Source organism: Notamacropus eugenii, chromosome 3, assembly GCF_028372415.1.
Source record: "Notamacropus eugenii isolate mMacEug1 chromosome 3, mMacEug1.pri_v2, whole genome shotgun sequence".
Lineage (NCBI taxonomy): Eukaryota > Metazoa > Chordata > Mammalia > Diprotodontia > Macropodidae > Notamacropus > Notamacropus eugenii.
In genome coordinates, this window is record NC_092874.1 from 10,162,043 (window position 1) to 10,187,315 (window position 25,273).

General features: G+C 45.4%; 1 protein-coding gene across 2 annotated transcripts in view; it reads left to right on the forward strand.

The window, feature by feature from the left end:
• AHR (aryl hydrocarbon receptor) overlaps positions 1-18,123 on the forward strand; it is a 57,797-nt gene extending 39,674 nt beyond the window's left edge. For both annotated transcript variants that reach the window (XM_072650833.1, XM_072650834.1), the window contains exons 4-11: positions 2,457-2,546; positions 5,214-5,337; positions 5,979-6,109; positions 8,281-8,483; positions 9,395-9,504; positions 11,848-11,989; positions 13,219-14,677; positions 16,710-18,123. In XM_072650833.1, the coding sequence (XP_072506934.1) occupies positions 2,457-2,546; positions 5,214-5,337; positions 5,979-6,109; positions 8,281-8,483; positions 9,395-9,504; positions 11,848-11,989; positions 13,219-14,677; positions 16,710-16,847 (2,397 nt within the window). In that variant the 3' untranslated portion in view covers positions 16,848-18,123. The remainder of the gene's footprint in view (positions 1-2,456; positions 2,547-5,213; positions 5,338-5,978; positions 6,110-8,280; positions 8,484-9,394; positions 9,505-11,847; positions 11,990-13,218; positions 14,678-16,709) is intronic.
• The last annotated feature ends 7,150 nt before the right edge of the window (positions 18,124-25,273 follow it).

The window sequence follows — 25,273 nt, forward strand, 5'->3', positions numbered from 1 at the left end:
TCCAGAGGATTGATGATGAAATGCCCTGCCCATTTCCTGATGGAAAGGTGAAGGACTTAGTGTAGAATGAGATGTTTTGTTGTGGTTTGGTTTTGGACATAAACACTGCAGAAATGTTTTGCTTAGCTAAATATATTTGGCATAAGGCAATTGAGGGGGCAGGTTGGGGGAGAAGAGAAAAAAGGCAAATTTTTGGTCATTAAAAATAAAATAGACTTTTAAAAAATAAGCTGTAGGTCACTGAGCAAAAGGGAGGGTGCCTTTGATGGATCTGGGCCAGTACAATCTATTACCAAAAAATAAATTCATATGACATTCCAGCATAAAGGATAATATTAAAAAAAAAAAAGAGGCATTATCAAAAAAGGAAGTAGGCCTGTCTTGTAATGAAGGTAAGGGATGATCAATGAATGGTCCATAAGATCTGCAAGAAAGCAGTGTGGATTGTGATGCTAGAATTTAAGCAGGGTGACTCCACTGGTCTTGATGAGGAAGACAATCGATTATGGAAATCTTGACCAATCCTGTTTTGGGCCGTTCATTGCCCATCTTTTTAGTTCACTTCAGTGCCCAGGGGATGACCCTTCTGAGTTGGGCATCTCCCCAAGGTTCCTATAAATGAGTTTTTCCTCGTATTGATTGTCTTTATGTCATGAGATAGTAACCCTGATGCTTTTCTGTTATACTCTGTAAGAGTTTACAAATGAGTTTTTATTGTATGCACATACACATACAAGCATATATGTGTATGCATGCCCAAATAAGGTTTCAGTGTCTTGCTTCTCAGCTGGGAGATCGTCTTTGCTTCCTTAAGTGCTTTTTCAGCTCTTGATCTTCATGGAGGCTGTTCAGGATAACCTTCCTTTGTAAGAGGTGATGATCTGTGTTACTTCTGTTTTTTCATCCACATCTCATTTTGTTGCTGTCAGTGTCTTTAAATTTGTGCAGGTTGGAGCTGCCTTGGTGGCTTGCCATATCTCTCCTCATTATCAGCCGTTGTAATTTGGTATTACTTTGGGGTTTGCCCTGGCATTTTGGCGACAGGACTGTGCAGACCTGATTCAGAAGTGGCTCCCATATCTCTATCCAGCTATTTCTTGCCTGTTCAAGTAGATTTCTTTTCTGTGTCTCTGGTGTTATTTGGTAGCTGCTCTACCTCCCACCTCCCAGGTCCTCTTTCAGAGCCTTCATGATGCAGTGACAGTGGAAAGGTTTGAGGGTCTTCAGGTGTGGGCACAAGTGTCTGCTGCTTATTCCCAGGGGGACGTTGGACAGGACCTTTTGTCTCATGGTGCTACAGGGGCTTTGAAGCCTCTTCACTTTCTAAATCTATGCTCTCCTGGGTCTTCAACATCCTTCCAAAGTCTGTTGTTTTTCCTTCTCCTCCTCCTGCCTCCCCAAGTTCTCCTTGTGCTCAATGCAGCCTGGTTCTTGGTGCTCACCACTGTGAGAGGACCAAGGACACCAGGCAAGGATCGTTTATTGTTTCTCCTGGTTACAACATGAAGCCAACTGTGCCAACTTCTTGTCTCCCCAGGGAGAGCCTGGACAAGCTTTTAAAATGTTATAAGTATCTTTTTAATTTCATCCCTGCTGTTGAGTAGCCTACCGGAGTTTATTTAGTGGAATACTACTTTTTGCTGTATGTGAATGAGCTGAAACCTAATTCATATATATTTAAGGTTTGGATCTACTCATCTACTTCCAAGATAATTTGAGGCAGCAATCAATTTAGGGAAGAATTTAGATTAAGCCGTAGCTTATAGAACAATGACGTGTTAAGAGAATCTAATTATCTTTTAAATCTTAATCAGTGACAAGATTTAAGAGGTTCTGAGATTAACCGAAGGTCCCCTTGCTAGTCATAGGTAGATGATGGAGTTTGAACCTAGGTGGCAAAGCTCTTTGCACTGTCCTGAAAAGGCCCCTGGAAGTCATTAGCCTATGTTCCACAGTAGCCAGACAAGCATGCTGGAGGTGCGTGTGTGGCCCCCTGCTGAGGCCACGTGCTGGGGGCTGCCTCGGCCTCAGGGATTCTGTTCTATTTTCCACAAGCTCTCTTTTCTTGAGAACTTTCATGTTTTTATTGCAGCCGAGGGGCTCCCATGGTCAGCATTCAGATCTTAAAAATCTCCTTGGAGATCTCCAACTAAAGGTCTGGCATCTTAGGGCCTCCTAAGTGAGGAGCAGGCCCAGGAAGAGAGGAATCCTTCCTGCCAGCTCCCAGTCATTGGCTCCCGGTCATTGACCTGTCCTGTAGAGCTACAGGCTTCTCTCTGGGAACAGGACAGCAATTCTCTCTGGGCAGGCCAGGCAGCATGGATCAGACCGTGTCTCCTCCTGGCTAGCTTGTCATTTTCATTTTAAGTGTTCATTTCTAACTTTGCACTTTCAGAAATGAAAAGATTGTGGCTGTTCAAGTTTTATGAACAGCTTGGTGTGCTCTGTCCTTCTAGGCACTCAATGGCTTTGTTCTGGTGGTCACCATGGATGCCCTGGTCTTTTATGCCTCCTCCACTATCCAGGACTACCTGGGGTTCCAGCAGGTCAGTAGCTTTGTTCATGTCTGTTATCATCGGGGACAGAGGCGGAGGGACATCCGCCCAGTAATGGGGCAGGACAAGCCTCCAATGCCCATGGGCCGGGGAACCTGGCAGTGGGATGGTGACTGCTGGGGTTTTGGGTGACTGTCCAAGCCTTGGGGCCAGCAGATGCTGGGTTGTGAGTCTAGAGAGGAAAGGCTGGAGCAGAACAAAGGGTGTCTACCTTTCTAGGGCACAGCTTCGCCATTGGATAAAAGGTCCCACTTATCAATTATTCCCTAGCTCTTGTTGTCCAGTCCTTTTGGTCAGGTCTGACTTGGAAGTTTCTGCACCTGGAAAGAGATGGGCATCTGATGGGGCGAGCCAGCCTGGGGCAGGGAGGAGGGGAGAAACATCTCTCTTGCAGAGTTTGGGACCAGAGGCCCGTTTTCCCATTGTGTATCTGGTATCTTGGGTGTTGATTGTTATCATCCCCCTCTGTCTGAGATGAGAGAACAAGAGAGCTCCTCCCTGTCCTCCATGAGTCTGAGGCGCCTGATCAGGTCATCTGGCATCTTTAACCAACAAGTAGATGTGACTCCTGGAGCAGGGTCAGGTACTGACAGAGAAGACGCTCGGATGGGAACAGGGAAAAGTGCCATGATTTTCAAAAAGAGTGGGGGGTGGTCCATGAAATCAAGGGCCTTGGGCCCCTAATTCCAGACCCTATTAAAGAAGCAGTTAGTGAATACTTAGGAAAGCAAACAGTGGCAGCAGAGGCCCTCCTCTCCTTTTTGGCAGGGTCCTCAGGCTCAGGTCAGGGGAATGCTTTACCTCTACTTTACAGCTCCTATGAAAACATCTCTAATGCGCTTCTTAGGGCAGGGCAGGAGACCTGTGGACTACACACCGGTACTCACAGGTGAATACTGATGATGTCAAATGGCCAGATCCAAAGGAGAGACACCAACGGGCTGAGTGAGGGTGGAAGCACTCACTGAGCGTTTGGGACTGTGCAAAATGATGGCTATCCAAACACAAGCATGCAAACATGCCTTGACCTCCCAGGCCTCATTTTCATCCCAGAAGACAAGAAATCAAGGGAGATTGTGGCCAGGGAAGAATATTGTGGGAGTGTGTTGATTTGATTCCTTTTCCCAAGTAACAGATTACAGATTTTCAAGTAGAGTTAGCAAGGGTAGCCAGGGGAGGAGAGAGGCTCATGACACTGTGGTTACAAGTCAAGAAGCAAGCCAGAGAGTAAGCATGGTGGTTCTGGGTCCCAGCTCAGTGTAGTGAATGCTCACCAGTCCGAAGCCCAATGTCACAGACTCGGGTCAAGAGTAAAAGCCTGCAAGGGAAGAGCATGGCCATCTACAGATGGCCCTAGGGAAGGTGCACTAATGGCAGCTTTCAGAAGCTCCTCCATGCAGGGCCCTGATCAGAAATGAAATGCTTCTCAAAGTGACAGATGAGCCAAAGCTGGGAGAGGTAGCCAACATATTGAATGGGAGAATTCAAGAACATCTTGACAGGCTAGAGCATTTGGATTATTTCAGTAATATAGATTTTTAAACAGAATGAATAGAAAGTCTTGTCTTTGCATTCAGAAAGCAACTTGAAAAGTATGCAATGGGAAAGCACAATGAGGCACACATGAAAGCACAATCTACTGTGACAGAAAGCTCTGGACAGTCTGATGGGCACAGAGTCCCGCACAAGTTGTTCCTGGGACATGGCTCCTTGGACCTGGATGGCAATAAGTAGATGGCCCTGCTTTTCTTTGCTGGACCTGGGTCAGACCATAGCCAGAGTCCAACGTTTGGCTCTAGGGCACAGCCTTTGGGAAGGATTTTGAGTACCCAGAGAAGGCTGACTATGAAGTCAGGGACCTTAAATTTATGCTAGGTTTAATTTGGGTGAAAGAATGAGATATGTTTCAATTGGAGAAGAGGCCGTGTCTGTCTTGGTTGACTATTTAGAAAGGAAATCGGTGTAACAGATAAGGGCTCAGGGCCTCTGGAGTAGCCTAGAGGAGAGAATACTAAGAGGGGACATGATTGCTCTCAGAAAGGTTTTGAAGGCCTGTCATGGGTCAGAGGGTTGGGCTGGTTCTTCTGGGCCCCAGAGGTCATGTACAGAAACCATAATAGCCACCTGGGAAAGGGAGGGCTGCCCTCTAAGACAAAATGCTCCCCTTCCTGAGGACTTCGGGGGACAGTGGGATGACTTCTGTGGAGGAGCAGAAGGTGCTGGCTGGGCCAAGTATTTGAAGGGCTGGCCCACAGAGGACTGGTGACAGAATCTCCTCAGCCCCCAAGGGGTGAGAGAGGTGCCTGAGGAAGGCTGGAAGCTTCCTAAGACTCCACTTAGAGAGAAGCTTCTCTTAGGAAAATCCCTTCCCCAGTGGAATGAGCTGCCCTTCCTTCCCTGGAGGTTTGAAGCCAAGGCTGCATGACCACTGGCTGGGTACTCTGTAGCAGTCCTCTTTCCCTTGGTGTTGGCTCAGTGGCATTTGGTCCAAGCACCTGCATCCCTCACCTCCACCAGGGAAGCCATCTTCCTTCTTGGCTTCCCTTTAGTTAATGGTCACACATTTCCCACTCACAAAAGACAACGCAACTGTTTTCATGTGCTCCCAGAAGGACTTTGCAGTCGGAACTCATAGATTTCACTTGACTTTCTCCTCAGTCTGACGTCATCCATCAGAGTGTGTTTGAGCTCATCCACACTGAAGACAGAGCGGAATTCCAGCGTCAGCTGCACTGGACATTAAATCCAGGCCAGGCTGCAGATTCAGCACCCCAAGGACAAGGTGACCTGGCTTCCCAAGTGCTGTTGTGGCTGATCTGATTCAGTTTAGGGATGGCTCTGGGGTGGCTGGGAACTGTACCATGACCTCAAGAACACAGAAATCCCTTTTGGCTTGAAATGAGTTTTTAGACCCATTAGTGAAATACACAGCATTGTCACTTGTCTCTCTGATATGCTGACCATGCCTAGGTTGGTCATTCTGGGATCCCTGACCACTGAGTCTAGACTGCATGGGAAACCAAGAAGCTTTGCTTGTCTGTCTTTTCAGATGAGACTGCCCAAATGCCCAAAGGATACCCATCCTGGCAGCTGAAAACATGGGAGGGTGAAGTGATAAGAAAGGCGGAATAAGGGGGTGGAGAATGTCCCTTCAGCCCAGTAGGACAACAGGCAGCAGCTCTGCTCTCACCTCACAGAGGGCTTCTGGAGCTCGGCAGGGGCTGCTTTCCCAGGTGGGGGTGGGGATTCTTCACTTAGCACAGAACTAATCTTCAAATGCCATTTGCTATTTTCCCCTATGTTTGATGACTGAAGAGCCAGCTTTACCTTGCGGGGGCAAGATTTCCTGCCCCCAGCTCTCCAAACCCTTGATTGCAGGGAGGCGAGCAGAGCTTTGACCTTTCTGTCTTTGGATTTCTGTAGAAGGCCATAGCCTAGCCCTGACCTCGGGTTTTTATAACCCCGAGCAGCTTCCTCCCGAAAACTCCCCTTTCCTGGAGAGATGCTTCATCTGCCGCCTCCGCTGCCTCCTGGATAACTCTTCTGGCTTCTTGGTAAGATGGAATTCTTCAGATGGTCACATAGTTTCTACATGAAAGGATGAAAAAGAAAAGCCTTGCAGAAGTCATGGGACTGACTTGGTGTTGGAGGTTTTACCTTAGGGAAATGAGAGCCAGCAAAGAAGTTTGATAAAAGAAAAAGATATTTTAAAATAATCACAGTTGTCCGCTTTGGAAACTATTGTTTCAGAAAATTCCTCCAAAGACCTTTCTTTCACAGATGTAGTAATAGCTGTTGTATGAAATATGGTTCAGTTTTGTTTATCCAGCCTCCCTCGAGGTTACACCAGGTGTAGGTGGAACAAGCAGACTTCCCCATCTCTTCTATCAGAGCAAAACGCTCACAACTTTGGAATGGCCACACACTCAAGAGACCTCAGCTTCCCCAAATGAAGAGCTCCCCCTGGCCGGTCTTCCACTATTCTCCTGTGAAAAGAAAATGTCTTTGGAGACACCGAGCCGCAGAGTGGCAGAATCACAGTGATTCTGAGTCTTGGATTTGAAATCAGACACATAGGTTTGAATTCCCCTCTCCCCATGAACAAATCATTTAACTTCTTAGAAGAGCTTCAGTTTCTTCATTTGTCAAATGAAAATTATTCTTGTACTCCCCTACTTCATAGGGTGATTGCAAAGAAAACATTTTTAAAATTAGAAAGGACCACGTATGGAAATGTGAATTATGGGAAAAGTGCAAACTCTTTATTTTCTTGGCTATTATTCTCTCTTTGGTCTAAGAACATAAGCCCTTCAAGGGTCAGGAATTTTTTCCTTTTATTTTTGTCTTGTATGCCCAGGTCCTAACCGAGCTTTACCCCATAGCTTAATGAATAAACGCTTAGTGAATGCAATTGCTCTGACCTTGTGCCATGTAAAGATAGTAATCATAATATTCATGATAATTTTTATTCTCTTCTTTGCATGATAGTAGGCTGAGTTAATTTCAGGATCATTCAATTGTGAATCATGTTCTTTGTGGAAGGCCGTGAACTTCCTTTTTTTTTCTTTTTTTATTATTTTATTTGTTTTTGGTGTTCTACAATCACTTCCATATATCTTAGATTTTTCCCCTCTCTCCCCCTTTCCCCCCACCTCCTCACACTCTCCCTGAGATGGCATACAGTTTTATATAGGTTCTACACATACATTCCTATTAAATACATTTTCACCTTAGACATGTTGCATGGAAGAATTAAAATGAATGGGAGAAGCCATATACCAAAACATAATACAAAAGTAAATGATCAGCTTTAGCTTCATTCTGTGATCGAATTCCATAGTTCTTTCCCTGGATGTGGAAGGCATTTTTGCCTTAAGAGACTATTGGAAATTATTTAAATCTTTGCATTGCAATGAAGTACTAAGTCTACCAGAAAAATCCCTTGCATGCTGTGGTTATTGCTGTGTACAAAGTTCTCCTGGTTCTGCTCCTTTCACTCAGCATCAGGTCATATAAGTCTTTCCAGGTCTCTCTGAAGTCCTCCTGTTCATCATTTCTTATAGCACAATAGTATTCCATTACATTCATATACCACAATTTATTCAGCCCAGTTGATGGACATCCCCACGATTTCTAGTTTTTGGCCACCACAAAGAGAGCTGCTATACATATTTTTGCACATGAGACCCTTTCCCATTTCTGTGATCTCTTTGGGATAGAGTCCCAGAAGTGATATTGCTGGGTCAAAGGGTCTGCACATTTTTGTAGCCCTTTAGGCATAGTTCCGAATTGCTCTCCAGAATGGTTGGATCAGCTCACAGCTCTACCAACAGTGAATTAGTATTCCAACACTCCCACATCTTCTCCAACATTTATCATCTTTCTGTTTTGTTATGTTAGCCAGTCTGATAGGTGTGATGTGGTATCTCAGAGTTGTTTGGATTTGCATCTCTCATCAATAGTGATTTAGAGCATTTTTTCATATGACTATAGATAGCTTTAATTTCTTCCTCTCAAAATTGCCAATTTGTATACTTTGACCATTTATCAACTGGAGAATGACTTGTATTCTTGTGCATTTGACTCAGTTCTCTATATATTTTAGAAATGAGGCCTTTTGCAAAAATTCTTTCCCAGTTTTCTGCTTCCCTCCTAATCTTGGTTGCAATGAGTTTGGTTGTGCAAAAATTTTCAGTTTAATGTAATCAAAATTATCCATTTTAAGGCCATGAACTTTCAAGGGCGACTCAAATTTCTTCATGGCCAGAACAAGAAGGCAAAAGACGGGAGTTCCCTGGCTCCTCAGCTGGCCCTGTTTGCGGTGGCCACACCCTTGCAGCCTCCATCCATCCTAGAAATCCGGACCAAGAACTTCATCTTCAGAACTAAACACAAACTAGACTTCACTCCAATAGGCTGTGATGCCAAGTAAGTGGGAGGGCTGCCAGTTAGCTTGCTTACATGTAGCTATTTGCACATGGTATCCCCCATTAGCCTGGGAGCTCTTGGGGGGCAGCCCCTGTTGTTGGATTCCTTTGTAACCCTAGTTCAGCCCAGCTCCTGGCATTTAGTATTCATGTGCTTAAGAAAGACACAGAGAGGTGTCCTTAGTCTGGTCCATGTTAGGCCTTTGAAGATGTATAATTGAACATGGATCACTGCTTCTTAGTCAGTTGTTCCCATAATGACTCCTGAGATTCCACAACTTCTGCAGTCAAACAGAGCACCCAACTGTCTTGTAAAAGCTTCGCATTCCTTTCTGTACTTATCATTGTTCAAAAGATGCTAAACTGGCTCTGAGGAGGACCAGGAGCTTTAGGCTGGAAGGTCCTGGATGGTGAATTGTGGAGCTTAATATGTGTTTTCAGTCCCCAAATTGTTTTCTCTCAAGGCCTGGTTGTAAACCTGCTGTTTGTGGCTACATTTTTCCTCCCTGTCCATGTAGAAGCAGCGATTTGGGGGGGGGGGGCACAGCTTGGGAATCAGTAGTTTAGACACACTAAAAGTAGGGTACATCATAGCTTGGCATTTGGGAAAGAGGACTGGTTTTCTGCTACTGCAGGTTCATCTGGGGCCACTTCCCAGTTTGCTTGACTGTTTTATGATTTGAGCTTATATTCAAGGTAAAAGGAAGAACCAGGATAAAACTTTAAACTTAGAACTCTGTCCAAAGAAAGAGCTAGCACCCCAGCTGCCATTCTGTTTGCTAATGTGAAGTTAGGAGAAAAAAGAGATCGTGTTCTGTTCTAGACTGACTTTGGAAATTGGTTTCGATAAAACTATGTTGCTTTTTTCATGAGCATAGCTGTGTGTTGATTCTCATGCCTTTTATCTTACAGAGGAAGACTTGTTTTAGGGTACACTGAGGCAGAACTATGCATGAGGGGATCGGGGTACCAGTTTATCCATGCTGCTGACATGCTGTACTGTGCGGATAATCATCTCCGGAGTAAGTGAATCTCACAAGGATGGCACTTTCCTCTTGAAAAATGGTACCTGTTGGGCATAGGTTGGATTGTACTAGGTGGTGTTTTCAAAGATGCATGAAAAGCACTGAGGGGAAGGGCACCTCCCTTCCCTGTGAGGTTTCAGTGTCTCATCTTCATGCCAGCCTCAGGGGGTTCAGTTGTGAGGCAGATGACTGTCAGTCCCATGTTATCCAGAGTACTCTGGATGTTTCCAGGAGTGTGTGAGAAGCCCAATTAGATTTGGGAATCGAATCTGAATTGTAAGGGCCATTAGAAACTTGGCCAGCACAGCCCTGCTTTTGGTTTCCATAGGCAAGCAAATGAGCGGGTAAGGGCAGTTTCTACCACTGTTACTTAGTGGCACATTGGAAATATGCCCCCCTTGAAGGCTATTCTATGGCACATACTCACATTTAAACAATCCTTCCTGAGCCCCCAAAGCATCGGAAAATGAATCTTTGACAAACATGAAGATAGCAACTGGCAACTGGCCTGGCAACTGATAGACACCACCCCTACTCTCTGAAAGGGGCATGGTGTAGTTCTTTGGTCTACAGTCCCCAAGCTTGGTTTTCATGACTTGCAAAATTCTTGGAGACACTGGTCAAGTTAGGCTTTGTGAGCATTTAGAGAGGGTATCACAGAGCCATTAGAACTTCGTTGATAACAATCCCTGCCAGTGTCATGGAGAGATGAGGAAATGCCATAGACTAGGGAATATGATCCAGAGGACTAGTCACTGTGACTAGTGGTAGATCCCTCCCACCTCCCTGGTGCCTCAGTTTCCTCCTCTGTAAATGCAGGGCTGGATTAGATAATTTCTTAGATCCATTCTAGCTCCAGACTGTGACACTATGCTATGGAATATTTGAATTTCAGCAGGACCAGTGGTCTCCCAGGAGTCTCTTAGGATGTCCTTTTGGGGATGGGTAGAGACAGGGCATAGGTGAGAGGCCAGTTGTGGACTGAGGCATTACCCAAATGACTGCCCCCCCTTTGGGGCTCCCTTGGACGAGAGGGCCCTAAGCTTGTCCTTGACCCTACATTCTTCTCAGGCATTTGAATGCAGGCATTGTCAGTAGGTCTCCATTGTCTTTGGAGTTTCCCATTGGTAGCTGTCTTATAGCGGAGGCAGGTGAGAGTGTAGTTTGTGTCTTACAGGGAAGGAAGGGATTGACTTCTTAGCTGTAGCTTGGCTCTCAGTTGGTCAGTGAGACCCTGACAAAGGTGAGAGTCCAGGAACGTGGACGTTTTAAATATTTGTAATAAAATCCTCTTACTTAGAGACAAGATAACTTGAATTTCTAATATTTCCATGGCTCCATGATCTCACTATCAGGATTTTCCTTCTGGTGGTGCGCTCTAAAGAAGTTTCATGTTAATAAATAAATTTTTTCCCCTTTTGATTGCATCTTGATTGTAATTTTTTGTTTTGCCTTCCTGTTTTTCATGCTGTCATTCTCTTGAAATGCCTGCATACGTTACTGGAGTCCTTTTAAATACTATTTTTAAAAACCAATAAAAGAATAAAAATTTTAGTTTGATAAAAAAGATGCTTAAAATACATTTATGCAATGTATTTATATTATTAAGATAGTGACATCATGTTACTATATTATTTAATTACAGACAGTTCTCACTTTACATAAATTTACATTACACAAATTCAACTTTATGTGAAGAATTCTGAAAGAAATCTGTGTTCTGGAAAGCACCAATGTGAACGCTGCTGGAGAGTGCTATGCTTAGTCTCTCTCCCTACTTCTCAGTTCATGGCATCCCCCCTACCAACACCACCAAAGAAGAAAAGAAAAACCCTGGGCAGGGGGAAGAAACACACCTCTAAGTGAAAGCATAACAGGCCAATTTGGAGAGATCTCCATGGCCTCTGCTGGGGGCTTGGCTTGAGGTCTAGGTGGCTGACAGAGGAGACCTTTGCCCTGCTCTTCCCACCCACCCACATGTCTGCCCCTTCATATCTGTTAGCCCATGTGTACAGACACCCCATATGTTCTTCCTCCTGTTCTCACTTCTCTGTCCCTGGCTCCTATATGTCCGTGTACCCTGTGCCAAGCCCCTTCCCTCCACAGATATATGGCCCCTTCCTTCCCCCACTTCCCCCACATTAGATGGCAAATTCACATTATGTAAAAATCGCTTTACACAGAGGTCAGTGGAACTGTCAACTTACTGAAAGCAAGAACTGTTCATATCTTTAATAAAATACTTAAAATATATAGAGAAATGAGTATGGAAAATACTTATTTTTAATATCTTGAATTTTGGCATTTGGTAATTAAGATTTGATTTTTCTTTCATTCTAGTGATTAAGACTGGAGAAAGTGGCATGACAGTGTTTAGGCTTCTCACTAAGGAGAATCGCTGGACGTGGGTTCAATCCAATGCCCGTTTTGTGTATAAGAACGGAAGACCAGATTATATCATTGCAACACAAAGACCACTCACGTGAGCATACAGACTTAGTATATATCAGTGAGATTATGCAATGCCATATGTAATCTGGAAATCAATTTTGGGGAAGCAAATTATTCTCTCCACTCAGAATTGAACTATGAATGGAAAAATTGATATTTGGATATGTAGATATTCCATTCGTCCATTCTCTTGGGTCTTGTGTGCCTGAATGCCCAAGGTCGGTGTGGAGACCATCAGGGTTTTTTTTTTCCTTACTGGTTGTATTTAGGGGAGGTGGAGTGAACTTTGGAATAGATAGTGTCCCATGGCACCACCCAGCATGGCTGACCCACATCACTGTGGGCACTGTGCTCTATGAGTGAAACAGAATTGCAATAACGCAAAAGAAATGTGAGATGTGCAGATTTAGAGGTATGGGCTCTCTGGATGTTCAGGTGGACTCTTTGTGCCCAGCCTGAGGTAGAGCCTTCTGAGCCAGCATTGGGCCGATCAGTCATGGTCAGACATACCATATCTTGACCCCAAAATGGTGATGTCTTTGTGGTATTCTTGGGGCGTGAAAGACAGCTGCCACTTAGAGGAGGTAGAGGGAGCTGCCCTGTGGCAGCAGGGAACTCGTGAAGCCCCCTCCGTTAGCTCAGTTTAGCCCTGTTCCTCTCCTCTCAGTGGCTCCAAGGCAGACCCCGCCCAACCAAGTCCTGATGGAGTCACTTCCATGGAGAGACTCTCAAGAAAATACTGAGTTCAGGATCCTTCATTGGAAAGACTTGACCTTGAGTCCAAAGTGTCTTATCGGGAATGTGTGAGCAAACCTCTTGGGCTCATCATCCAAGGATGAGTTGAGTGAACGGAAAGTGTTTCCTTGTAAAAGGCCAGTTATTCATTATCTCCTTCCTTGTTTTGTGGCTAATAGTCACCTGATATATTGGCACAATTATAAGCCCCAAACTCTTTTGTGAGGATAGGCAATTGTAATGCTGTGTGCCCTCTGAAAAAGGCTAAATCATTATCCTCTTAGAATTTAAATAAACATATCCTCCAAATGGTGCCTTAGTTTTCTTACAGATTCCAAGGCCTCTTATTAAAGTTCATAACTAAGTCAAGGACACTGCTGATGACAGTCCTGGGATGTCTGTTTCCACATAAGGATTTCCATGTAAATACCTTGTTGGTCTCATTTCCTGCCTCCAGGTCCATCGAAGGGCTCTACTTAGCTAATAACTTTTCCGTTTCTGAATGATTCTCCTCTTTGATTTCAGTGATGAAGAAGGGACAGAGCACTTACAGAAACGCAACATGAAGGTACCTTTCATGTTTGCCACAGGAGAGGCCGTGTTATATGAGGTCAGTTTCTCCTTCCCTGCGCTGATGGACCCCACACTGGTGAGGACAAAAGGACCTGGGGCTGGAAAAGACAGTGCCCCCAAACAGTCTCGGAGCCAAGAATCTTGTCACTCCACCTCTATACTGAGTGCCATGCTGCAGCAAGACGAGTCTGTGTATCTGTGTCCCCCCGCGCCTTGTGCTGTGCCCCTGCAGAGGGACTTTGGCAGCGAAATGGTGGAGGACTTGAGCGGTGTCATGGCTGGTGACTGGCAGGAGAGCTTCTTGACCCAGGGGAATGAAAATGTGCTGCAGCAGGAACAGATGCAGGTTTCTCCCGAAGCCAACGTGGATCACACTGGCCCCTTTCCTGATAACCGAAACAGTGAACTGCACAGCATCATGAAAAGCCTGGGCATTGATTTTGAAGATATTAGGTGCATGCAACAGGAGGAGTTTTTCAGAACTGACTTTTCTGGTGGGGATGACATCAGAGATATCGATCTGACAGATGAAATCCTGACATATGTCCAGACTTCCTTAAACAAGTCCACTCTCTCCCATTCAGGTCCCCAGCCCCAGCCTCCACTACAGCCCCAGCCTCCACTGCAGCCACAGCCTTCTCTGCAGCCCCAGCCTCCTCTGCAGCCCCAGCTTTCTCTGCAGCCCCAGCCTCCTCTGCAGCCCCAGCTTTCTCTGCAGCCCCAGCCTCCTCTGCAGTCCCAGCTTCCTCTGCAGCAGCAGCAGCATCCCTTTCAACAGCAACCTTCTCTCCATCCCCTTCATCCTCAGCCTTCTCTGCAGCCCCAGCCCCAACCTCCTTTGCAGCTGCCCCCACAGGGGGACCCACACGTCCCCAGCTCCAGCTGCATGGTCCAAGAACGATTAGAGCATCAGCAAAGACAGCAGCAACAGCATCTTTGTCAGAAGATGAAGCACCTGCAGGTGGGCGGAGTGCTGACCAGCTGGAGGCCGGGAGACCCCGAGCCTTTCCCTTGTGCCCAGCCAGAGCCGCAGTCCTATGGTGTCTTTCCTGATCCTGAGTTCCCATACAAGTCTGACTTCAGTGCCCTGCCCTATGCCCAGAGCTTGCTGTCCTGCCCCCAGGCTCTGTTCCCTCAGCCGTCTGCCATGAGCCACTTAGACTTTCCCATAGGAAGTTTTGAACAATCACCGTACTCAGTGTCTCACTTAGGAGACTTTTCCAACTGTTTACAGCAAATCCCAGAAAACTCAGGGTATGGGGGTCATTCCCAGCCCACCCTGGCTGCCCCTCCACCATGTTACGCAGGGGCTGTCTCGATGTTTCAGTGCCAGCCCGAAGGCCAGGCTTCCAGTGAGGATCTGATGCAGTATAACCACATGGCCTCCAGTCAGAACATGTTGTTAAACAAGGTAAATTGTGGCCTAGCTCAGGGTATCTCTTCAGTCATTGCTTGAGTTTTTGTAAAAAAATAAGACTTTAGATTCCATTCCTTTGATTATGGACTGTTTCCTCAATGAATATTGGAAAATTAGAAAATTAGAAGTTATGGAGGAATCTTGTGTTGACATTCCCCAAGGCAGGGCCTGCTCCTTTCAGTCCAGCCTTCTATTTTCTGGGACAGGCCTCCAGTTGTCTGTCCAAGCCGCCATATTCCTAATGTGTCTGGGAAATCCTTCTCTTTGGCAGTTGGGGTAGTGGGCAGTGTGAGTGGGTCCTTCACTCTCCAAAGGCTTTCATTCCCAAACTAGCACTGCAACTTTTGAAGTAACAGCCTTCATTTGGGAATTCCATGAGACGGCTTGAGGAGAAAGCCCAAGTTTAACTTAACAGAGCCCCAGTGGTTTGTTCTGGAGCTCAGACCAAGCCTGAGAATCTAAGGATCAATCCTAGAAGATGGATATTTGGCAAATACAGACTTAGTCTTCTTATTTTTGCAAAATCAACTCTTTTCCCCCATTTAGTTTGTCATTTTAAGGAACTTATTGATAAACTTTTCTGAAAGTATTTCTGACTCCAGTTCCTGATCGGTCCACCACTAAACATTTATTGAGCACCTACTGTGTGCCCACTTTCTGCCACCTTCCAGGAACTTTCAGCTCCTTTCAGAGAGTCCTGTGGGAATCCACACAGTAGGCCCCTTGGTTGCCTGCGAGTGTAATGGAAGTTTGCCTGGGGAAGAGAATAGTTATCGTTTACCATGACCTGGATTGACGAGGGGTCCTCCTTCTCATTTGTTTAAAAAAATATGCACAAAGTAATTTTGAGGGGGAAGGGCCAGTATTGGTGAGGAGGGCAACAGAAAGATTTTACCTGCAAAGTGGCACTTTACCCCTGGGGGTGACAGACTCTGAGGGAGTGATGAAGAAGGAGAGCGGCCATCAGCTCAGGTCGGGGTGGTTGGTGCGAAGGCCGTTTCTGGTTGGACTGTTGAGTGTGGAAGAGGAGGAGTACCCTCGGCACGGGGTATTCTGGTGGCTCCTGACCCAGCTCTAATTAGGGAAATCCTTCAATTGTGACCTCCTCCTTCCCTCCCTCAGGCCCTCCTAGGGAAGTTGAAAGGGCTCCCTCTCCTGAGGCTACTGGGTGGGTCTTATGGGCTCTTCACCATCCCTCTGGTCCGTGGTCTTTCCCTGTCCTTCTGTCTCCCTGCCCTCCTCAGCAGCTCAGCCGAGGACCCCAGCCCCAACTTTACTGAGAGAATGGAAAGCATTTAGCTGGGGCACCTTCACACTTTCCCTCGGCAGCACCCCCAACTCTGGACTCTTACAGTAGGTGAGGCGGCCAGCAGATCGAAGCCTCTCTTTAATCTCTCCCTCTCAGCTCATTCATTCCCTTGGGGGAGGGGAAGAGAGGGTAATCACTTAATAGTTTATTTATATTACTTCTATTTAGAGATGACTCCCACTTCATGAGAGGCCTCTTATATTCTGAAATAAAAGTAAAAATTCCAGACTGCTAAGCCCCCAACCCCCACTCCACTCCCTTTCGATCTTTCCCTCCAGCTTCATAGGCTTGTTCTTCGTCCTTGAGTACACGTATCAAAGGATTTTTCAAACAAGCTAAATTAGAAATGTATATTGTTATTATAATATTTCAAGGCTAATTTTTCTTCATTGAAGTATATATTGGTGCCGTTTCCAATTCAAATGCCAACGATCAGAGACACAGCCAGGCGTTGCAGTGGATAGAATGCCTGAGCCTGAGGTCATGAAGATCTAAGTTCAAATTCAGCTGTAGACATGTGTCAGCAGGTGAGCCTGGGCAAGTCAGTTAAGCCGTCTGCCTTGGCTCCTAAAATGGGAACATCAATAGGGTTGCTGTGAGGATCAGATGACGTCATATCTGTCAATCGTTTTGCAGATTTCAAAGTGCTGTATGTAAATGTCAGTATCATCATCGTTCTTTATCATTATTAAGTTCATGACTTCTTTCTGGTTTCAGAATGGTTTAAGTGGAGGTATTTTAAATGAAGACTATCCAGCTCAATTAGACGGCCTGAACAGCCCTTCGACTGCTGCCTGTCTCCACCAAGCAGAAGCCAGACCCTTCTCGCACTTGCCGTCCAGTGGGTTCCTGTGATGCTGGTCCTGGCCTGCTCACCTGGCCCAGCAGATGCTGCTTGGAAGGAGCCCGGAACCTGAGGCAGAGGCACTGCCAGGAACAGCCAAACCAAAAGAAAGAAGAAGCAGCTGGCACTTCTCCATCCAGAACAAAGTTCTGACCAGTCTGGACCTTGGGCCAAACAGCCCCTGAGGCACTGACCGAGGAAGCCTGTGGGAGCATCCGTAAGCAGAGCTGGGAAGGAATGCCCCCTCCTCCTGCCATGGGTGGGAGCTCTGCAGAGTCTGGGACCCTTCTCTGCCCAGCGTTGCTGCGGCTCTCCATGGTCCTAAGCTGCTCCTACGGACTCGGTTTGGGCTGTGAGTGTCCAGCCTGGTGCATCCTGCCCCATTCCGGTGCAGTGTACACCTCCTCTACATCCACCCAAGTGCCTCTGGGAGTGCAGGAATTTTGGACAGTAAAGATAATTTCCTTTTGAACAATGCATGGATTGCAGCCTCTGTCCACTTCACTCTGTCATTTGGACTTCTAAAAAGCAAACTCTCGCTCCAGCTTTATGTTACCTGTGGTGTTCCTCCCTGCTTTTCTTCAGGTAATAGAAGGTTAAACTAAGATATTTATTTAAAAGAAAATAATTGATAATATTGCTGTTTACTTTGAGACTTTAAATGTTTGCAACGTGCCTTATCTTTTATTGAAATACAGTCCTCTTAAGGAAACAAAACTCATCTGTTCTTTCCAAATAAATAGTCATGAAATTTATATTAAAAGGGTAGCACTTAAATTGGAGCCTCTATCTTCAGAAGAAACCTGTTGGAATGAGGATGATGTTAAAGGTCGCTATGATGGCATGCCTTTTGCTGGGCTGCACACTTGACTTTCCAAAGGGGCTCGGTGAGGCCAGGCTTGTGCACGGGGGGAGAGCCGCCAGTTGGGCCAACTTCACATCGGACCTGATCGAGAGAAGTTCCAAGGTCTTCGGTGTGTTCAGATAGACTGGGTTGTCTTAATAAATTTCAGTTTTAAGGCAGTGGGAATGATTTTTTTCTCATATTTGAGGATTGTTAGAAATGAAACTACCAGTGTGTGGTGCCTAGTGTTGTTCCAAAGGAAATTCAGAATTGTGTCTTATCGATGGAATGAAGAAAACTGCCCTTTGTACAATAGTTAAAATATTCCATTTTGAAATGTAATGAATCATATCTAAATACATATAGCTATCATAAATTCAAGCTCTATATATGTCAGTTAACTGTGTCTTTAAAAAATAAAATAATAAACCCAAATATGCTTAGGTTGGTGTCCTGTATTAATAAGAGACAGCCACTCATTACCTGCAGTAATACAGGTATCAGAATGGAACTTTTATGATCAACAAACAAAAAAGCTTATTTGTCCTGTGGCTTCAGATCCACTGACTCGTTTCCAAGCCACGTGCCACTTAGTGCCTGGCCTTCTTCATTCATTATTTGAAGGGCAGAGTCCCTGTTGGATGATATCAGCTGGAATCTCCAATGGAGACACAGCAGAAGACATTCTTTACGATTACTTTTGCAGTAAATTAATACATATAAAAAACCCAAAAGTAAATTTTATCAGTCTATCCATTTTCAGAAAAAAAATCTGTAGAATGTTATTTAAATATTAAGCACAAATTGGACTGTCTAAAACATTTCATCATTTTGCAACATGAGGTATCATTAAAATACAGACCGGGATCTGAATAGTTTTTATTTTTCCATCTAAATTTTCATTAAAAGTCTTAACCACTTTCTGTGGAATCTTCCATTTTTTGGAAATAAGTATTTAATGGAAGAAACTAGATATTCAATGAAATTGTGAATGTGACAATCAGCTATATATAGATAACGTAAAACTGAAAGGTAAAAGGGATATTGTGTATTTTTGTCAATAAAACTATTAAATTTGTCTTATTGAGATTAATAAATACCATCAAACCAAATACACCTTGTCTGTATCGCTAAGTGCCAAAGGAAGCAGTAATTCCTGGCAAGCTGCTTTAAAGGGGATGTAGTCAGTATTTTTGCATGAGCTAAGCCCATGATGAACGCATAATTGCATTAGTATATTTAATTTTCTCCTTTGCTACGTAGCGCTACCTTTCCAATACACCCGAACCTTTCTAAGGCGGAACTTCAGTTATATATCTTCCAGCTGTTAAAATACATAACCTCGCAGTGTTCAGTATTACTGTACTTGTGGTAATATCTTCATGACCTGTATTTCTTTCATCTCCAATTTGCTATGGCTTTTACATACCATGGAGTAATTTCATATTTAATATATGGTTTTTCATGTTATTTCCCTTCAAGCAAAACTTGTAAATGATAATATATGGTAATAAAATAATCGCCAAGTCCCCTCCTGGGTCGCAGCAGCTTGTTCTTTGGCATGAATTCTTAATAGGAAAGCCCATATCTCATATTGTCTTCCAGCTTCTGCCTCTAAATGGATGTGTGGAAAATTTGATCTGCATAACTGAACTGGGAAGACATAAACTGACTCTGCTGCTGGGATGAGAAAGCTTGGACTCCCCTGAGTTCAGGGCACAGCGCCTCTCAGCACAATTCCTTGAGTGGTTTTAAGCGTATTCTTGTTTCCGAGATGTGTCTTTTCATGAGGGGTAAATCCCCGCCTCAGTTCTCACCTGACTTTCAGGCTAGGGTGGCATTTAAAAGATGTATTTCATCCATTCCATTCAGTGGTAATTAAAAGCACCTCTGATGCCCAAGCTTCTGAGCCGAGTTCTGGAGCCACGAGGACAAAAATAGAATTGATATAAGATGCACATGCATAAATAAAGAGAAGCTCGTTTGAAGGAAGTGAACGCTAGGAACTGCAGGCCAGGAAAGGATTCACTTAGGAAGTAACCTGAGTTGAATCTTGATGGAAGTTTGAAGAGGCAGACAGGGGTGGGCATTCCAGGCACTGGTCACAGCCTATGCAAAAGCATGGAGTTGGGAACTGGAATGTCTGCTTTGAAGAACAGCTAGAAAGTAGTCTGTCTGGAATGCGAAGTGAATGAAAGGGGGAGGTGGCCTAAGTTTGGGAAGGTGAGAGGGAAAGTCAGATTATGGAGGGCAGTAAATGCCAAGAAGGGGCATTTATGCTTTATCCTGGGAGCCCCAGGGAGCAAGTCTAAGATTTTTGAGCGGGAAACAGCTGCAGTCAGACCTGGAGTTAGAATATTATTTTAGCAACTTCGGGAGTGGATAAGTGTGGAGTGGGGAGGGGGAACATTAGAAATGAGACTGATTAGGAGGCTATTGTTGCAGTAATCCAGGCACAAACTAACAAACATTGGAACTAGGATACTAACCAGAGGCAGTGCCAAGAGCACCGAGCCTGGAGTCAGGGAGACCTGAATTCAGATTCCACCTTAGACATACCAGCTTTGGGACTCTGGGCAGCCTTGGGGACCTTCCTTCTTCCTGATGAGACTGAACCAGATGCCGATCGGGGGGCCCTTCCAGATTCTAGGAGCTGGGGTCACTATCACCTTAACTGGCCATTATCAACACTCGTCCTCCTAATTCTGAGAGCCGTCATGCCAGGGTAGTCACCTCCCACTCTAGATGATGCTTTTAGAAGGGTCTGAATTCACCCCAGTGTCCTGAGCCAGTTCGGATTTCACTGTGGGCTCTGTGCAGGGGCCAGCTGAGCTGAGCTTTCATCAAGCCATCAGTGTGCAGCAGAGCCCCCATCGGTGGGTGGACAGATTTCAGGAAGTGCTGAGCCAGCACACACTTAAAGCACAGGGAATTTATCTTCCGCATGTGTTTCCAAGGTACCTTGTTTAGAGGCTAGCTCTGGACTTAATTCAGAAAGCGCCATGAAAGGGCCTTCAATGAGCCATGAACCATGGTTGGTTCTGGGGACACAGACACAAACAAAATGTTCCCCACAACAAGTACACAGGTAAATTGAAAAATACAAAGTAATACCTGAGGTACGCATGAATATTCAATGTCAACTGAAAAAGTTCCCATTTACAAGAAAGGGTCTTGAGGGAGGATGGTCCTGCAATGCCACCCACAGTAAGCCACAAGGAGACTGAATGGGTGGGAGGGAATTAGAAGTTAATCTGGAAAGGTAACAGGAAGCCTTTAAATGCAAACAGGAATTTAATTTTATCTTGGTGGATAGAGAGTAGGGAGCCAGCAAACCTTCTTAAGGGAGTGCAGTGATCAGTCCTGTACTTTTAGTGATGCCAGCTTGGCAATCCTGCCAAGAAGCGGCACAGGCTTCATCCTCAAGATGGCAGAACCCAAGGATGGCCTCTCGCCAACCTTCTCATTCCACAAATGGAGAAATTCAAGGGACAGAGTCACTTGACTTTCTCAAAGTCACCCAGCTGACCAGCAGTGTAGCTGGCCTCCCCTGGCCCCAGGGGCAAAGAGAGTCCTTCAAGGGGTCTTGCTGAGAATGTCAAATGTGTGGGTTTGGGAACAGCTCATTTAGCAGGGTGACAAATGGCCTAAAATGAGAAAGATGAAAGAAGTGGGAAGAACCCAAGGACCAGGCAAGTTCAGCTTTCTCATAACTACAATAAGGATTAAAAATAGGAAAGCATCAGACCTAGAAAGGATCAGGAAATCCAAAGAGAAACGATAGCAAGAGAGTTTTGCCAGGCAAGGCTCTTGCAGAAGCCATGATATCTGCGGGGTGGGGTCCAGACAAAAACCTAACCCCAGAGGTAGTCACTGCAATCATCCTGCACAGACCAGGGAGAGTCCAGGGAATCATGGGCAGAGATATGGCACCTCTGCATCAGAACTCCCAAGGGCAGGGCATTGACAGCACCTACTATGTGTTAGACTCTTACAAATATTATCTTCTTTGATCCTCACAACCACCCTGGGAAGGTACTGTTCTCCCTGTTTTACAGATGAGGAAACTGAGATGGAGTGGCTAGCTCCTTCTGTCACACAGTTACTCAATGCCTGAGACAGGATTTGAGAGAGAGACAAATTTTAACAATCAACAGAAAAAGCAGTGAAGGACTTTTCTTTGCAAACAGGAGTCACCCAGGAAATAGCTTCCTGGTATCACCAGAAAATAAAGAACAAGATCTTTCAGAAAAAGCGTGCCACCCACAAACCCCAAAGCCTTTGACCAATGTCTCTGCAGGAGGCTGGCCTTGTTCAGACACATCCTTTGCCCACTAATGCTTTCCTCCTTGGTCCTCTTCAGTGCCTTCTTCCCCTGTCCTCCCCCTCAGTCACTTCCCAACACACACCTTCTCACATTTGGTATTCCCAGCAAGTCCAGGGTCCTGGTCCTAGGGTGGTCCCCAGGGCTTTCTCTTCTTCTCCCACCTCCAGAAAGACCAAGTTCTACCATTGACCTATTGTGCAACCTTGAGAAAGTCAAGTGAATTCCCTGAGCCTCAGTTTCCTCATCTGTAAAATGAGGACTTAATGAGAGGTGGGGTGAAGAGTTGGCCTAGACAATCTGCAGACTTGTCTCTGTCATTTGGATTACTCATTATGGGTCTGAGTTCAGTCTGTTCTCATCTCCTGACACTGTGAATGATCCCAAGCCACTCCATGGGGCATCCATGGGGGTGATGCCCAGCCACCCTCAGCCAGTTTGGCCTTTGGTCCAACAGCACTGGACAGAATCTGCTCACCTCTCACCTCTCACAGCGCTAGCCGCTTCCTTTTTCCCAGTCCTGAATTGAGGCCGGTATTTAATGTATGGAGGTTTGCACAAGTCTAGTGACGTGTATGGTTGGGTCAAAGACACGGGTGTCAGGGAGAGTGGTTTCAGTCTCCTTCTGCAAAGAGTCTCAGTTGCTCCTGTGGTTTATCTGCACATCTCCCTAACTGGGGCAGCCGCTGTCAGTAGGAGGAGGGGAGAGGAGAAGGGGAGAACTCTGAGAGGTCACAGACACTTGGCTCATTTAGAACATTGCTTCTGTGGTTCTGCTACCAGTATTTCACTCCCTTGGTCCTGCTTCCCTCTGACATTTGTGTAGAAATTTAAAGATTTAAGAAAACTTGAAATATGCACTCATGGGATCCCATTTAATCCTCAAAGCAGTGCTCTCAAGTAAGGGCTATTATGAATCCCATTGTACAGAAGAGAAGAGAGAGGCAGAAGGAGGAGAGACCACTGGATTGGACATGGGAGGACCTGGCTACAATAGCTGACTGCTGTTTACTCCCTCTTTCTCTTTGGAAATATCCCTTAACCTCCACAGCATCATAGATTTAGAACTGGAAGAAACCTCATTCATCACTCAGTCTCTTTTCAGTTATGTCTGAATCTTCATGACCCCATTTGAGGTTTTCTTGGCAGAGATCCTGGAGTGGTTGGCCATCTCCTTCTCCAGGTCATTTTACAGATGAAGAAACTGAGGCATAGTGAAGTGACTTGCCCAGGGTCATACACCTAGGAAGTGTCTGAGGTTGAATTCAAATCCAAGGTTCTTGACTCCAAATTCTAGGCTCAATCCATCATGCCCCTGGGATCTTCTATTGCTAAGTGAGTTCTGTCCATGACTTCTGAACATTGGTATTATCACAGGGATCTTCCTTGCATAGTTGGCAAGGACATGAAAGGGTCGTGTTCATGTACAGCCAATCAGCCTCACTGAAGCAATGTGGGTATTGGGAAAGAGGGACTGGGGAAAGGCCAGTAGGATGGAGAGAGTACAGCCCACACAAATCTGACTTGGATCCAGAGAAGAATTCAAAGAAAGAAAGAGTGAACTCAAAGCCCATAATCCTACCACCATAAGAACATCGAGTCTAACACTCTCCTTTTGCAGGTGGAGACCCAGAGGCAGGTGGCAAAGCCTGGCCTTTGACCTGGTTCTTGGGTCCCACATCCATGTATCTTTGTGGCACAGCACCCTGCCTCTCGCCAACCTTCTCATTCCACAAATGGAGAAATTCAAGGGACAGAGTCACTTGACTTTCTCAAAGTCACCCAGCTGACCAGCAGTGTAGCTGGCCTCCCCTGGCACCAGGGGCAAAGAGAGTCCTTCAAGGGGTCTTGCTGAGAATGTCAAATGTGTGGGTTTGGGAACAGCTCATTTAGCAGGGTGACAAATGGCCTAAAATGAGAAAGATGAAAGAAGTGGGAAAAGACCCTAAAATGTTTGTGGTAGAAAAAAAATTGTTTGAATAAGAAAATCATTTTATAAAGAATATGTGCAATGTAAAGGACTTTAAGGTTTGTGGATGGCATGTTTTATCTGGAAAGTGAGCCTGTGTCTTTCCATTTTACAGACCAGGAAACTGAGGCACAGAAAAGGTAACCAAATCAGGGTCATGCAACTGGTCTGAAATTGATAGGGATGCTACCTGACACCTAAGTCTCCCTTGCATATCAAAGTAGGCAACAGCAGAAGTAGAGTGACTGCAGTGAACTAGCTGACCATTAATCTGTCTCAGAATAACCATTTCTAAAGCAGAATTGCCTCCTGAAACAGCTCACCAAGGCCAATCTTTGGTCCAAACAGAGGAAAAGGGATCTGGGAGTCACACTTTCCCTTCCTCCCCCTTCTCCTTACTCTGGAGCAGCTGCCCCCAAGAGGCAAGGCTGGAAACCAGGCTGAGGCAACCTCATCAGGGCCCCACAAAAAGAAGGAAGAAGACATCTAATGCAGCCAGCACTCTCTCTCCCCAGATGTCAGGTTGATGGTAAAAGTCAGGAAACGTTCCACTTGCAGCCTCACATGTGTTTGTCAAGTTCACTAATCAGTGTGTCTGGTCTGTCCAAAGAGCCCCATGAAGCTGGCCAACTTCCCAGAAGAACGTAGGCAGGACACTCTTGTGAGAATTGTTCTAAATCTCTCAAGGTCTAGATCTTGGTGGCTTAAATGAGCAGACTGCTGATTTTTCAGAACATTTATGAGTATTCTAACCTTTTAACCAAGGGGGAAAGGGGAGGGGAAGGGAGGAGGAGACAGGAGGGAAGAGACAGATATTCAAGGTCTGGACTCCCTACCCTTTGTCTATCCTTGTTAAAAAATACCAAGTTCAATGTTGTGTATCCCCCAAAATGTGAAGTAAACATATTCTACTCAACCTATGCATTAATTAATTAATTCATTCATTCATTCCTGGACTCTTAGCACTGTAAGGAATCTCAGAGGCCCTAAGTCCACTCCCTACCAGCATCATTTTCTCTCTACAGTATCCATGACAAGTGGCCATGCAGCTCCATTTTGGGGGAAGCCCTCCTCCCTCCGGGGCAGCCCATTTGATTTATGGATGGTGTTAATTCTTTAGAATGTTATCAAGACTCCTGAAGAAAGCCTTGATCCAAGGATAAATCTAGGGGTCTGGTCTCTGTTCTGGTGATTAGAATCCATCTTAGTTATGGTAATCTGTGAGATGGTGTTGGAGAAGCAGTGAGATCCCATGAACTGACTGCTGGGTATGGAGTCTAAAGGCCTGAGTTTAAATCCT